Source organism: Danio rerio, chromosome 14, assembly GCF_052040795.2.
Source record: "Danio rerio strain M-AB ecotype USA chromosome 14, GRCz13ab, whole genome shotgun sequence".
Lineage (NCBI taxonomy): Eukaryota > Metazoa > Chordata > Actinopteri > Cypriniformes > Danionidae > Danio > Danio rerio.
The window spans coordinates 9,615,324-9,630,902 of record NC_141034.1 but is presented as its reverse complement, the minus strand read 5'-3'; the positions used below and the strand labels follow the sequence as shown (position 1 = coordinate 9,630,902).

The 15,579-nt window shown below is 37.5% G+C and overlaps 1 protein-coding gene across 13 annotated transcripts in view; it reads right to left on the bottom strand.

Annotated features, from left to right (window-relative positions):
* Window positions 1–3,401: 3,401 nt before the first annotated feature.
* Window positions 3,402–15,579, bottom strand: part of rps6kal (ribosomal protein S6 kinase a, like) — a 62,417-nt gene continuing 50,239 nt past the window's right edge. For all 13 annotated transcript variants that reach the window (XM_087280230.1, XM_087280241.1, XM_087280237.1 and 10 more), the window contains 5 exon segments: window positions 13,935–14,096; window positions 13,758–13,834; window positions 10,447–10,564; window positions 7,897–8,037; window positions 3,402–4,452 (listed from right to left, as the gene is read on the bottom strand). In XM_087280230.1, coding sequence (XP_087136356.1) covers window positions 4,324–4,452; window positions 7,897–8,037; window positions 10,447–10,564; window positions 13,758–13,834; window positions 13,935–14,096 — 627 coding nt within the window. In that variant the 3' untranslated portion in view covers window positions 3,402–4,323.

The window sequence follows — 15,579 nt, the reverse complement described above, 5'->3', positions numbered from 1 at the left end:
GATAATGTCAAGTTGTCATGACAAAGGGAGGTTATGTTGCATTTGCTCATGTCAGTTTGCTAAAATAACACCTAACGGAGTTGTCATAAGTATCCATAACACGTATGCCATAGAGCAGGGGTGCCCAAACTCCCTGGATGGCCGTTGTCCTGCAGTTTAGTTCCAACCCCAATTAAACACACCTGAACAAGCTCTTACTAGTTATATTAGAAACTTCCAGGCGAGTCAGTTGAAGGAGGTTGGAGCTAAACTAAGCAGGACATCAGCCATCCAGGACCAAGTTTGGGCACCCCTGCCATAGAGAGATCCTCATCTCTGATGTACATCTGACAAATCTGCAGAATAAGGATGTAGTCATGTGAATATTTAAACATGAACAATTCTTAAGGCAAAATTGAGTCCAATCTTGTACTGAGGCTCAAAAAATTAAGTAATGTTCAAATTATGGGACGACATGGTCGCTCAGTGGTTAGCACTGTCACCTTACAGTTAGAAGGTCACTGGTTCAAGTCCCGGCATGGTCAATTGGCATTTGTGTGTGGATTTTGCACGTTCTCCCCATGTTCGCTTGGGTTTCCTCTACAGTCCAAAGACGTGGTATTTGTGAATTGAATAAACTAAATTGGCTGTAGTGTGTGTGAGTGAATGAGAGTGTGTGTGAGAAAGTTTCCCAGTGTTGGGTTGTGAAGGGCAACCGCTGTGTAAAACACATGCTGGATAAGTCGTTGGTTCAATCTGCTCTGGCGAACACTGATGAATAAAGAGACTAAGCTGAAGGAAAATGAATGAATGAAAGTCCAAATGACTTGTTTACAGGGTTCATACACATTTTTACTACAAAAATTCCAAGACTTTTTTTAGGACTTGAGTCAATCATGACCTAATGTTTCATGTAATGTCTATGTGTACGTGGTAAATCATAGGAAAAACAATGAACGTTTAAATTTATTACAGCATGTCATAAAACACGCAACAATCTCTTTAGTTACCATGTTTTTGGCCAAGAAAAGTAGTAAAAACAACTAACCTCCATTCCAGTATTCAGATATTTGTCAAACTAATTTTAGATGATGGTAATAGTTTGTTAAACTAGTAAAAGTAGGTAAAACTACTTCTATTGTAAAGCCACTGTAGCTCCATAGACTTCCACTCATATGTATTCGAATGCAGCAGACGAGAAACGCAAGCACGTGCGACAAGTTTCGCATTTCACTGCATTCGAAAGTTCAAGCCTGGTGAATTCTTATCTGCGAAATTTCACCACTTGATTGCGTTAGACCAATAGAAGATCATTTAAAATAAGAAGTTTAAAATATGGAGCAATCGCTCCCTTTTATTAACGTCTAGTCATATTGTTTAGTTTTTTACGAATGCTTACCCACTAAAATTAAACTTTACCCACAACTACTGTAGCAAAACCTTACACCCAAGGAGCAAAACACAATTACAGAATTGTAAGCGCATACAGTAGTCAGCTTCACACTTTTTGCAAAACAAACTACTCCGTTGTTTTGTCGCGCTTCACTCTCGCTTTTGTCAGTTTCTGACAGGATCGGGTTTCAAAAGCACGTCAATAATCAAGTGCACGTTATTATCATCAGCTCAAGAAGTTTGTTATTTCAGATATCCGCTTGTTAAGTGTGACGTCACGCGAAGCGGCTTCCGGGTCCAAGCGCTTTATTCAACTGAATGGGGAGACTCATGAAATGGTAATAATAAACGTTTGCAAAGCGATTTAATGCTTTCGAAAATCACGATCGCAGTATATATGTCCATGCCTAATATCCAATAGCCAGAAAGTGATAAATTTTTTAAATAATTGTTACATTTTTGGTATTTGTTATGCAGCAAGCCCAGAGATTGTTGTGTACACGAAGATTTTATATAAATTAATGTGTGATGGGAATAAAACATGATCATAAACGAATGATTTCTCCACTCAAATGAATGGCGGCTTGGACCCGGAAACAGTATTACATACATCACAAACACATCACCATTTAACAAGCGGATAGACATGCATGCGAGTGCAAGAAAGAAAGCGAATCCGCTCATGCTTCAGACTGGCTCGCAAAAAACGAAGGCGCACAGGGTAGATTTGCTCCTCTTTTTTTGGCTTTGTGGTTGTTCATCAAGACGACGACAAGGTTTGTTTGAGCCCTGTTGATCATGGCTCGTTATTATATGTATATATAATTACACTGTAAAAGATCTCTCAGCTGTGTATTTTAAACATGGCGGCTCTTTGGTTTTCATTCTGGCTTGTCACATAAGCGAATGACGTATATTTGTAAACCAATAGGGTTGAGCTGAGTGTCCAGCTCCGCCTTTTGGTACCCTTACTCGGGTTTGGTACCCTTTCGAAAGGGTGCCGAAAAAGGGGTATGGTTCGGAACCGAACCCTAACGTACCACTCAGTGGAAACGGGCCACAATACCACTCCTTTTGAAAGCGCCATATCACAGAATTTCGTAAGCCGAGCTTTAGTGTGACCACAGCTTAAGGGTGCTTTCACACCTGTGAATCGATTCAGTTGTTTCGAAACAGAGATTACAATTGTTACATTGTTGCTCTTTGCTCTTGGAGCGGTTCGCTTTCACACTGCAAAGTTTCTAATCGGAACAAAGAGCTAAAACAAGTCACGTGCGAGTAAACTCTCCTCACATTGGTCAGAGTGTCAGGGTTTATTTTGCAGCGTCCCGCTCAGCTGTCAGGAGAGGTGGTGGTTTGATGGTAATTGACAGGGTGCGCGCGCTACGTGTCTGAGGAGAGATGCGGTGGGGAGGGGTAAGAAAGATGCGCGACGATGCCTATTTGAGGACCGGGAGGGAGACGTGAGATTACCGGGAGATCATCACTCGTTTGCGGGCATCCGGAGACTCGCGAAACTTCCGGCGTTACTCACAATTCTCTCTTCATATAGCCGTAAGCCTTATACATATCCATAAAACACTGTGATATAACCGTGCTCGGATCGGATTGCTTTCTCACTGCAATCAAACCGCTCCAGGGTTCGTTTCAATCGAGCCGAGACCACCTCATTCAAGCGATCTCGGAGCGATTACTTTGGCGCGGAACAGAGCGCGATTGCCCTGTTTACATATGCCAAACGAACCGCGCTAACTGGGCAAACGAGATACGTTCCGAAACAAAAGTGTAGGTGTGAAAGCACCTTTAGTCACTTTGGACAAAAACGTCTGCTAAATGACTAAATGTAATTTCCATGACTTTTCCAAAACCTTGTGGGTTTTTCTGTTTTTCCAAAACCTTTCCTGGAAAATGCCATGTCAAGATTCCATGACCTTTTCCAGGTTTTCCTGCATTTAAAATGAAGAAAAGCAACACAATTCTAGAGATTTTCTTCTGTAGTTTATCTGAAATAAAGCACACAAGAGCAAACATCATGTCAATAATGTTCTTTAATGTCAATATGTACATCACCTGAAAGAAAAATAAAATCTTAAAAATAAGTGAAATAAATACAATATGATACAATTTCCACAATGTCTTTAAAAAGTTTTATGGAATCATTTTTTTCCCGCCCTCCATCCAGAGCAGAGAGAGAGAGAGAGAGAGATGTGATTTCATGGATTCAGTCTCATCTACATTCATTCACCTCATTCGATTTTATAAATATAGATTTATTTCTTCACCCTTTGCTCGTGTACCTCCCATTCAACAAAAGGCAAAGAGCGGTCTGAGACAGGAACAGATGGAGGGAGAGGAAACGTCTCGCAGAAGCAACGACCTGCCAAGCCTCAGTGCAAATGTGCTCAAGGTTCCACACAAACATGATGAATGACTTTATATATACACATCAAGCTAAAGAAACGCGTAACACTGAGTGCTTCTGAGGTAATGCCATGTGGTTCGCAACACTAACAGGACAACAAGTGGATAAACAGCTGAGAAACGTGCAAGTCATCGATCCAAGCCTGTTTTTAGGACAAGTAACAGTTCTCTAGACACCTAGACATCGTTTCAACAGTAATGTATTCAGAAGTCGTGGAGGATTTACAGAACCGCAGTGAGAAACGGGCTTGATTCTTGCGTTGGATTGTCCTAAAAACAGGCTACCAGCAAACTAGACGACCTCAACGAGATTTGGGTTTCCACCAGGTGCAGAGGGGGAAAGGACATTCCAACATTCGGCTAATGTGTGAAACACTTCAGACACGATGGAAAGATGGAGCTGGTGTTTTTTTTCACTCTACCGGAGAGAAACAGAAGGGCTTTCATGCATTTCCTTTGAAATGCCTGCACTCCCTGAAGCGTCACGTACAAGAACTGGAGAAAATGCCACTGTTTGAGACGTCAGGCTCTTCACGACATGTCTGTAGATGTCAGCTTCTTCATGTTCCTGCGCTGAGCTAGACTGGAGGCAGCTACGGGTTCCAGAACCGGCTTACACGTCTTGTGGTTCAGTGCAGAGTATGTAGCGGCCATCGCTCCCTATGAGACACAGATATAGTTCAAGTCACAATGATAAGCCCTCCAGTGAAATCTTTTCTTTTTCAAATATTTCACAAATGATGTTTAACAGAGCAAGGAATTTCTCATAGTATTTCCTATAATATTTTTTTCTTCTGTAAAATTCTTATTTGCTTCATTTCAGCAAGAATAAAATCAGTTTTAAATTTTTTAAAAAACATTTAAGGTCAATATTATTAGCCCCCTTAAGCAATATTTATTTTCAATTAGAATTTTTCGACAATCGTTATACAATGATTTGCCTAGCCTAGTTAAGCCTTTAAAATGTCACTTTAAGCGGAATACCAGTATCTTCAAAATGATCTGGCAAAGTAGTATGTACTGTCATCTAGGGATGCAAAGGTTCTTAGCAAAAAAATGTATCGTGCTGTTGTTCTCCCATGGTTCGGTGCGCTCTGTGATCCGCGGTTCAGAATATACATTATTAACAATTGTTTGTTAATAAAACAACTGCAACAAAGCAGTTCTGCCTTTGTACGCTTACGATTACTTTTCCCATCCATTGCACGCGAAGACCCATCCAATCACCTCTTAGTATGTAAATCTGTTGTTGACATCACGTTTCCTTACATGTCGGTAGGGATGCAACGATTATAGATTTTGGTTGTACGATTATACTCTTGAGAAATAATCACGGTTATCACGATTATTATGCATTCATTAATTTCTAAACACCACTAGTTTAGAAAATGACATGAAAACTCCTTATATTTTCAAGTGTTATTTATTGCTGCTCAGTAACCAATTAATAAAGCACAAAATAATATTGAAAACAAACATTAGACACAATAACACAATTTTTACACTGTAAATAAATGATAGAACAATGAATAAATAAAATAAAAAAAAAATAATATTTGTCAAATGCAACGCTTGAAATTAACTTAAAAAAAATTAGGAGCTCCCACCAAAAAAGAATGAGCACCACTGCAAATTGTATATTACAGATTTACTGTATAGTGGTGTTTAGAAATGAAGGAACGCATAATAATCGTGATAACCATGATTATTTCTCAGAGTATAACTGTACAACTAAAATCTATAATTGTTGTATCCCTACCCACATGTAAGGAAACATGGTGTCAACAACAGATTTACATACTAAGAGGTGATTGGACGGGTCTTTGTGTGTGCAATGGATGGCAAAGGTAATTGTAAGCGTACAAAGGCAGAACTGCTTTGTTGCAGAAGACACACTTTAGGAGCTTCCACCAAAAAAGATTGAGCACCACTGCAAATTGTATATTACAGATGTATTATATTTTAAAACAACATCAATCAGAACCAACAAAAATCAGAAACAACTAACTACTTCTGTTATCACTTGTTGATATTTGTGCAATAATTTCAAGATGAATGTTTGTGTCATTTTAAATGCTCAGTCTTGTTGTTTAAATTTTTCTGTGTTTGTGGAGAAAAAGCAGGTGAGTCAGCCGCCCAATATATGCGGTGCAGACCAGCAATTTTCCCAAAGACCACCTGCACAGTACAGTTCTTTGTCATGAGCCGAAGTTTCAGTCTAAACTTAGTAAAGTCAAGCCTCTTTAGCAAAGATCTATACCCTGTTCCTGGAGAGACACCTTCCTGCACATTTCAGTTGCTACCCATATCAAACACACCTGAACCAATTAATTAGGACCTGAACACCACGTGATAATTACAGGCAGGTGTGTTTGATATGGGTTGCAGCTGAAATCTGCAGGAAGGTGGCTCTCCAGGAACAGGGTTGGCCACCCCTGAACTATACACTGTTAGATTTTACATTTAGCGTCTATTTGCGGTGAACAAGCAGTAAATGCAACGCATCGAGATTCAGGCCATTAGACAGCCGATTTACTCAGAGTCTTCCTGCACTCCCTCCGAAAACACTTGATAGATCTCGGCTGGCGGATCAATATTCACCGCATTATCACTCTTATCGGTGCCAATATTTGTAACTTTAAATGGGTTTGCAAACCTGTGTACTTTTCATTGCTTCTTTCTCAAACTTCAGCTGTTTACAGTTTACAAAAGCCCCCGTTTTAACTAGTGTGCCTGAAAAGCGTGAGTGCGTCTTGTGTTCGCCCCTCTATTGGAAATAATGAACTTGCAAGAGCTTGTCTTAGTTAATAGACTTAGTCATAATTAATCCAGTGTGCGTGGTTATTAGTCTCGGTGAACAAACTAGCACACAGTTAGCATAACTTTGTTTAGTTGCTGCAGTTTTGTTCTGTGCAGAAACGCGGTGTTGAGAAGCCTTTACGATTTATTAACTGTAATGAATTAAAGCGCGGTTAATAGTGAAACCGGTTAATCGTTGCATCCCTACATGTCGGTGTGTGTGTGGGGTTTCTGTGTGTTTCAGCATGGCACAAATGCACAGGTGAGGCCAAATCACGGCGCATTGCTGTCAGTGTTTCAACAGACACTCAATATAAATTCAGACAGACACAAAAACATAACAAATGTTTGTTTTTTGTTGTTGTTGTAAAGATAGCCTAGATCAGTGGTCACTAATAGGCAGATCAAAGTCTGTGTCCAGACCCAGAAGTGTCCCATACAGACGTGGACATACAACAGGTCTGGTACTTAAGTCCCGCTCTTTCTGGGTGTTCTTCCGCACCCAATGACTCTTGCTATTCACTCCGTTTACCCGCTGTCTGCTTGACTGACTGTACCCGCTGAATTAAGAGAGAAGAGCCGAACACTCTCTTTGCCTAAGTCTCATTCACTACGATGGCGCTGAGTGAAATGGATCTCTCTGGAATCATAATAAAATCATATAGAAATCATAAATAAAAAAGCGTTGTTGTCTTAATAATGAAAGTATAATGTAACCAGAAGTAATCAATACTTTAAAAGTGCTTAACTATTAAGATGTGTTGACATAATTATTATCTGCATAATTGGTTGAGTCAAGCTGACTCAAATGTAAGCTTTTTCCCTTTATTTTCTTAAGCAATTTATTTAAACATACAATTTTCTAAATTCCATAATTTTATTTAATGAATGCGAGAACATGCACATCTACAGTCATATGTGTGAATCTGTTGCATTGTCAGGCGTTTGTTATCCAGTAAACATGTTTATTGTTGTTTGAATTGCTCTGTAGGTATTTTTTTCCAAGCATAGCACAAAACGTACTGTACCAAAACCGTGACCCTAAAACCGTAATACATAACGAACTTTGAGTAGATTAATCTGTTACACCCCTACTGTCATCATGGCAAAGTTAAAATAAATCAGTTATTAGAAATGAGTTATTAAAACCATTATGTTTAGAAATGTGCTGAAACAATCTTCTTTTCGTTAAACAGAAATTGGGGAAAAAATATACAGAGGGGGCTAATAATTCAGGAGGGCTGATAATTCTGACTTCAACTGTAGGTGAAGCATCTTTGTAATTTCACGAATCACGAGCCATACCTTAACCAAATGAGGTGCTTCATGGCGTGTGAGTTGAAAGTGTGGGTTCTGGTCCCGGCAGGCGATCCACGAGTGTTTGAGTACCTGTTCTGCGGTGTATCGGTGATGAGGGTCCACATGCAGCATATGAGACAGCAAGTCCTGTGAACGCACAGCATCTCACTTATTACACTTGCTTCAAAAACACAGTGTAAGCAGATCAGTGTGTTACTTTTGATGACAAATTTATTATAATAATCATCAATCTCACTTTTTCCACTAACAAAAACTAGCACAAAAGCTAAATAAAAATCTGTTTAAATGACCAAAACTGACAAAAATGAGAATTTTGTCAACGAATAAAGGCAAAACTAAAAAGTTTATTAAAAGACCAAGTCAGATTTAATCTCATGTGTAAGCTTGGTGTGTGCGCCTGTTCCTTGGTGGAGCAGTTCCTCGAATCCAATATATCGTTTGTCACAAGGGGCATGAATGAAATTCCTGAATGAAAGAGCCAAACTGCAGTTAAAGTCCACCATTTAAGAGTTTGTCAAATAATTCGATTACTGATGTCCATGTAAACACAGGCGCTGTCTTGTGTGTGTGTGTGGGTGTTTTGCCTCTGTGAAAATCAGCATGTGTCCAAACCGACACTCCTATTTTTATGCAAATTTTTAATTTTTCCCTCTTTTGCTCCTCCGACACTCCCCCCTAAACAGAGCTGGACACGCCCACTTTCCTGACTTTTTCCAAAGTAGAGGTGTGGAAAAAACCCTGCTGAAACAAGGGGGTTTCACGGCCCTTTAAGACTGTTGATACAGTGTTTGCTTCTAGGCTTCGCAACATAAGCAATCATTTGCTAGAGTCATGTGTGGAGAAGAAAAGCTAAAAGCATGTATAAATAAATCTGAAGTGTACTTGAAACTTAATGCTAAGAGTTTTTTTTTTGTTCTTAAGAATGACATTAGATCATGCTTACCGATAACCCTGAGATTGATCTTCACCCTTAAAGATGATTTGGTTTTAGTAATATGCCTGTGGTTTTAAACTGCTTTAAATAGGCCAGCACACAAAATATACACTTCTAAACTAAAAACATCGGTCCTATACAGAAACAGAAAACAACTTAACTTCACTTTGGCAACAGCACACTTTTACCGGTTTAAGAACCTCATTGCCGTGACATCTCTAACTCTACGATTCTTTTCCCCTTTAAAATACTCCATCTGATCACACAATTGGTAACACTAACCCTATTATCTGTGAATTTGTTTTTAAATCAACAGTGCACAATAATAAACTTAAATAATGTCTTCAGCACAGTAGAATTTATTAAAATAGATTTATTTCAATAAATACATCTGCTTGAAAGAGTAAAGAACTCTATGTACAGCTGGTTTATTATAAAGAAAGCATTTCATGAGGCGTTTTATTTAGACTTAATGGTACACCACAACTTTGAAATCTAGGCCTGTATTGTTCAAACCCTAATATCGTTCATGTTCATAAGCGTGTTCTCCAGGAGTATATAATAAGCTTTGAAATTGTAAAGATAAGCATAACTAGGCAAATTCTGATGTCACTAAAATTTATGATTTAACTAAACAGATTAGAGTTTAGTCAGCTAAATTCAGTCAAATATAATCTTATGAAATGTATTTGACTAAAACTAGGTTAAAACTACAAACAATTCAGAAGATTAAAATATGATTAAAATGAAATGGTATTTTAGTGAAAAGACTAAGGATCACAACGAATGAGCTTTTCAGTTCAGAAAACGTGAAGCGAAATGTCAATGTGCTGAGCTTTTTATATTGCTAGGCAAGCACTGTATCAATTGTCTTAATGCTGGAGCGCATGACGTCGGGTGTTCTTTCCATTTTTTGATTTTAACTGTAGGTATACAGAGCGATATGTTAAAAAACAAAGCACAGTAGTGCTTAAGGTGTAAAATAAATATTTTCTATAGAAAATCATTCAAAAAAGGCACCTCGCATCACAAAAACAGAAATTAAATCTAAATCAAAATTTGCTGACAAAATTAACACTAGTAGAGATGCTAAAAGGATTTCTGTTAACTCGACTACTGGGAAAAGCACTTAAACTATTATACAAACAGTTAAAATGGACAGTTCAGCCAAAAATAAACATTTGCTCGCTGTTTAATCTTATTTCAATGATTATAAACTTTGAGTTTCTTTCTTCAGTTAAAAAGCAAATGAACATATTTTTAAGAAAGCTGAAACCCTTTAACCATTGACATCCATAGTAGTAAAAGCAAAAACTATGGTAGTCAATGGTTACAGGTGTTCAGTCTTACTCAAAATATCTTCATTTGTGTTTAACATAGGACTAAACTTGAAGATGTTTGGAACAAGTAAATGGGTAAGTACATGATATATTCAGTTTTGGGTCAACTATGCCTTTAAGCTTGTTTTGCAAAACAGTGCTAATGATGTCAAATCAAACTTTACCTCCACTAAGAACCAAAAGTCAGTCAGTTCACCAAGTTTGCGTTTGAATTGTTTTGAACAATTCTAGACAACAGTGCCAACTATTATTTTTCGTTACCTTTGAGGAATCTGACACAGAATCCCAGTTTCCTCCACTCAGGGAGAATTTCCCACTGCCGATTCGTAACAGAATCTCCTCTGGCGTGTCATTAGGTCCGTTGGCGAAGGGTGTGTACCTGGATAGATGAACAAAAAAAACTGACATAAACAGCACATTCATTTAGACGTACTTTGTTTCATTCAACCAAACAATAAAAAGCTTCAAAATCCCTAGTCAAAAATATAGACACACTATAGACCTTTTTCATGGCTGCTGCATGGAGGGCGCCATAGCGACCAGCGTCTTCCGGTAGAATGCGAAAAACTTCCGCTCCGAAAATGGGTTTCAATAACGTTTTTAATGGATAACAGAGCATTTTTGTGACACACAACTTAGAAATGTATCTGTTAAAGCCGTTATAATCTGTCACATGTGGTTCAAGCGCGTCAGAAATACGAGAAAAACGTTCTCCTACTGTAGTTCACGTGTTTGCCGTCAGAAATAGTGTGCGTGTGCGTTCCCGGCCTGTCAGCAGTTAGCTCAGCGCAGATAGAGAGAAAGAGAGAGCAAACCAGAGTACTGGCATGAAACTTAACAGGTATGTAAGTCGTGCAATTTACAAAAATGACCAATAAAAGTCTGTTATTGATCCTCTGCTGGCTGATTTGCTGTTCATTCTAATAGCGAGCCGTTTGTGTTTGATTTCGTGTGTTGTTTTTACCACGGTTTGTGTTTTTCTGTCATTTTGAAATGACACTAGCCTATATTTTCTTGTGTGTGTCCAACATTTTGGTGAAATACATTTGTTTGGGCTGGTTATATATTTGAAATAAAGAGAAAATGTTGACTTTAGCGATGACGAGGCTTCATTTAAACTGCAGAAGATGCCGTCTGACAACGAGGGGAAAATGCATCACAGCAGCTGTTTTCCATCCTATTAGATCGCATTTCATTAAATGATCAGTCCAGGAGATGGTGCTGATGGACAACAGTATTAGTTCAAAGACGATAAAAGCAGGTAAAATAGATTAAAACTATCGTTTCAAAGCTGTCCAAATGTGACTGTTTACACGCATCAGCTGCCGACCGGAAGTTCTTCGCATTCTCCTTGCGCATACACGCAAAGCATAATGGGTAATTTTGCGTTCCAAGAAAAAGGTCTATACAATTAAAAAAAATGAAAAAGAAAATGCAGAACATTAAAAGTATTGATTTTCAGTTCTATAATAATAGGAACAAGTATTTTAAAAAGCTTGAAAAACGTTATTAAACAAGCCATGCGATATTCCTGTAATAACAACACTCGTACAGCCTCTTCACCCTTGTGTATTACTCCGCCCACAAAGAGGGACAGCGTATCAATAAACTCACAACAGTTTGACAAACATTGCAGCTGTTGGACAACATAATGTTCTTTTAAAGGCTTTTTCAAGCAAGAATGTAGTTGTTTAAGACTGCAACTATGCAGTTTATTTATAAGGATAGTGCCTATTTTAAATATTTATGATTTTAGAGATTCAGGGTGTTCGCCTGTCATACTGAGCAGAGCATAGACGGTTGACGTTTTGCCACAAGATGGCGACAGAGACTGAATAATAAGTCCTAAGAGGAGAAAAACTCAAACCATAGCTGATCAAATCATTATAAAACAGGTAAGCGACTCTCAAAGTCAATCTCTCTCTTATGTCTCTCTCTTGTAGTGCTGTATTTAGACTACAGTAATTTGGTAGTGGTTGCTTCGGTTTTGCTTTGTCAGGGTTAATTATCATCATATTCCAATTGCAAAAGAGAAATACAATTATGCAGTTGAACTGTGGTATAAACATAATATCACACTCGTAGCAGTGCAATTTGGGTGTATATTGTTACTGGGAGCACTAAGGCACACAACCTGCAGCCTGAAGCCAACACACGCCTCTCACCAGTGCAGTCATACAGCCATATCGCACTGCTACGAGTGTGATATATCAGAATTATTAGCCACCCTTTGAATTTTTGCTGTCTTTTTAAAATATTTCCTAAATGATTCAAAAAAGCAGTTTTTAAGTTTTTAAAAATCATTTTAGGGACAAAATTATTTGCCCCTTTAGGCTATTTTTTTGGACAGTCTACAGGACAAACCATTGTTACACAATAACTTGCCTAATTACCCGAACCTGCCTAGTTAACCTAATTAACCTAGTTAAGCCTTTAAATGTCACTTTAAGCTGTATAGAAGTGCCTTGAAAAATATCTAATCAAATATTATTTACCGTCATCATGGCAAAGATCAAATAAATCAGTTATCAGAAATAAGTTCTTAAAAAAATATTATGTTTAGAAAAGTGTTGAAAAAATCTGCTCTCCGTTAAACAGATATTGGGATATACTTCAACAGTATATTACATTCTTAAAATCATTTTCATGGTATGCTATTATGTTAAAATGTATCATTTACAGTATTTTTAAGGTTTAAATGATTTAATATTTTAAAAAGTACATTAATAAGAGATTAGGATTAACAAATCATTCCTTTTTATATACATTCTAATAAAGGCTAAACAGAAATTAATGGCTTGTACATTAGCCTGTTGTTTTACCTAAATGCCAAAAAATACATAAGTAATACCATTGGCTGATGATGAATACATAAGTAGGCGTGGGTTGTAAAACACTCCAAACTGTTGCTTTTGAGCCAAATGGTAAAAAAACAAACAAAGAAAAAAAGGATATATTGTATGTGTGGCCCAAGGACCCGACAATACATGATAGTGATGTCACGATACTGGAATTTCCAACTTCGATATGATACCTTGAAAAACATTGATATTCATTACCATTTATGATACCATTGGGAACAAATTCCACAACACTAAAAGTATGCAAGTAAAGCATTTAAAAATAAATAAATAAATAAAAAAATAAATATATATATATATATATATATATATATATATATATATATATATATATATATATATATATATATATATATATATATATATCATGCTTATAGCAGGTTCATCAGCATTCTAAAATAAATTAGTGCAATCTCATCTTACTTTCAGACCAAAATAGTGTTTACATCTTTATTTTATTATTAATTATTCACCTCCCTCCCTCCTAATTATTAAAGACAGTAACGATACCAACCAAAAGTAAGACTGTATCATTCTAAATATTTCAGTATCAATTTTATAGACAACACTAATACACAAGCAACTCAAACCAGAGAATTAAATGTTTTTGTCTTGTTTTTTTTCCAATGAACTGTTCCGTCCTTAATATTAGCAGAACAGTGCAAAAAGGATATAGAAAGTAATAAAACATGGACAAGCAGCTAAACTGACCCCGCCAGCATAGTGTAGAGTAGCACTCCCAGACTCCAGATATCACAGGCGGCGTCATAACCCTGCCGCATCAGCACCTACAACACATTAGACAAATGTATGTTACACATCAATACCCAACAATACAGGACATGTTTTGGAGATTGAGTAATCTCTATATGCAGAGCAGTTTCTCACTTCAGGAGCCACAAAGTTGGCGGTATAACAGGGTGTGAGCAGGAGTCCGTTATCTCCTCTTAGCTGCTTGGCAAAGCCGAAGTCACAGATGCGTATGGAGTCGGGGTTTCCCGAATCGTCCATGTAGAGGATGTTGCTGGGCTTTAGGTCCCGATGTACAACCTGAGTAAGAAACAGAGCCTGTCACAAATAGAGTACCTGCAAACACTCATACTGTTCATTTCAGTGTCTTTTAATAATTACAGCTGCACTTGTTACAGGAAATACTCAAGACTTTAATGATGCTCACTTTTTGAATAGTACGTTTTGTTCCCCACCAATTCATAAATTTAAATTGTTATTCACAACATGCACCAAAATAATAGTATGCAGTAAAAAAAGCAGGAAGTGGGAGCATCATATACACTAAAACAATGTTAAGCAATTACAACTTCATGTGGGCTTCGAGGCTGAGCGTTTGCTTTCATGCAGCCATTAAAGTGCAAATCCATTTGGCAAAATTACAGCTATTAAATATGACAAATCTTGATAAAAGCAAGTGGGACATTATAACTAAATGACAAAACCTCAAGAAAACTAATCTATGCCTCAAAGATTCAATGCATTTCTCTGATAGACAGATCCTGATTCATAAAATGCACGTCCAAAAGCACCATAGAGCAACGTTTGTATTCATTTATGGAGGAAGAATCGAATAGGAACCCCAATTTGTCCTCATATAAGCAGTATATACTAGCATGTTGTAGTAAAATTTAAAGTACAAATAAAATCAAAACTAACCATATGATTTTGTTAGCATGTTGCTAACTGCGTGGTTAGCAATTCATGCGGGCATGTCATAAATAAAACAATAAATGTTTGCCCTTGTAATCTAAAATTGAAATTTGAAAATGCACTTCATGTTTTGTTTTTTTTCAGTAAATTGTACGTAATTTATGTACAATTTACGTAATTTTAAATATAATGGGCGGGGCTAACATACTTAACCACGCCCCTCCAACTGTCAGTTTTGATAACAACAGAAATGGCGAGGTGGAGGAGTTTGTTAGGTTGCAATAACTCTCTTTCTGAATGAATGCCTATTTTACTACATCCAATCAGCTTGCAGTAAAAAAGCAAGCCACGTCCACTGTTTTGTCATTTATTATTTCAATAGTAACTGCGTCACAATACGAAAAAAAAAAAAAACGCTGGCAGCTTCGGTTTCATGTGGGCTAAGTATGTGAAATGCAACAATGTGACAATTGTGTTTTGCAACCCAACTGAAGCATGATTTACTTATTTAAATTCCATTATGGCTTCCTGTTATGAAATAAGCGCACCTTTCGCCAGAGCCTCTCATTTAAGCCCTCGGTTTACCCGTGCTGCAGTTGTTCAAGTTTAGTTTAGTCACAGCAGGCTGCCATGTACTGTTTGTGTTCAGTTCACTGAATTACGCATGCGCAGTATTATCAGTTCACGGTTTCTCAAATCTGATCTTAGTGTACTGTTCTAATAACTCAATAACTCCGTTTATATTGGTTTATTTCGAGACAGAGGGAGGTGTTATGCATGTTAAAAAGTAAGTAGTTTGTGGATAAGAGTGCTTACTGGCTATGCAAATCGATTCAAATGATTCACCTCGATTTGGTGAACTAGTTTAACC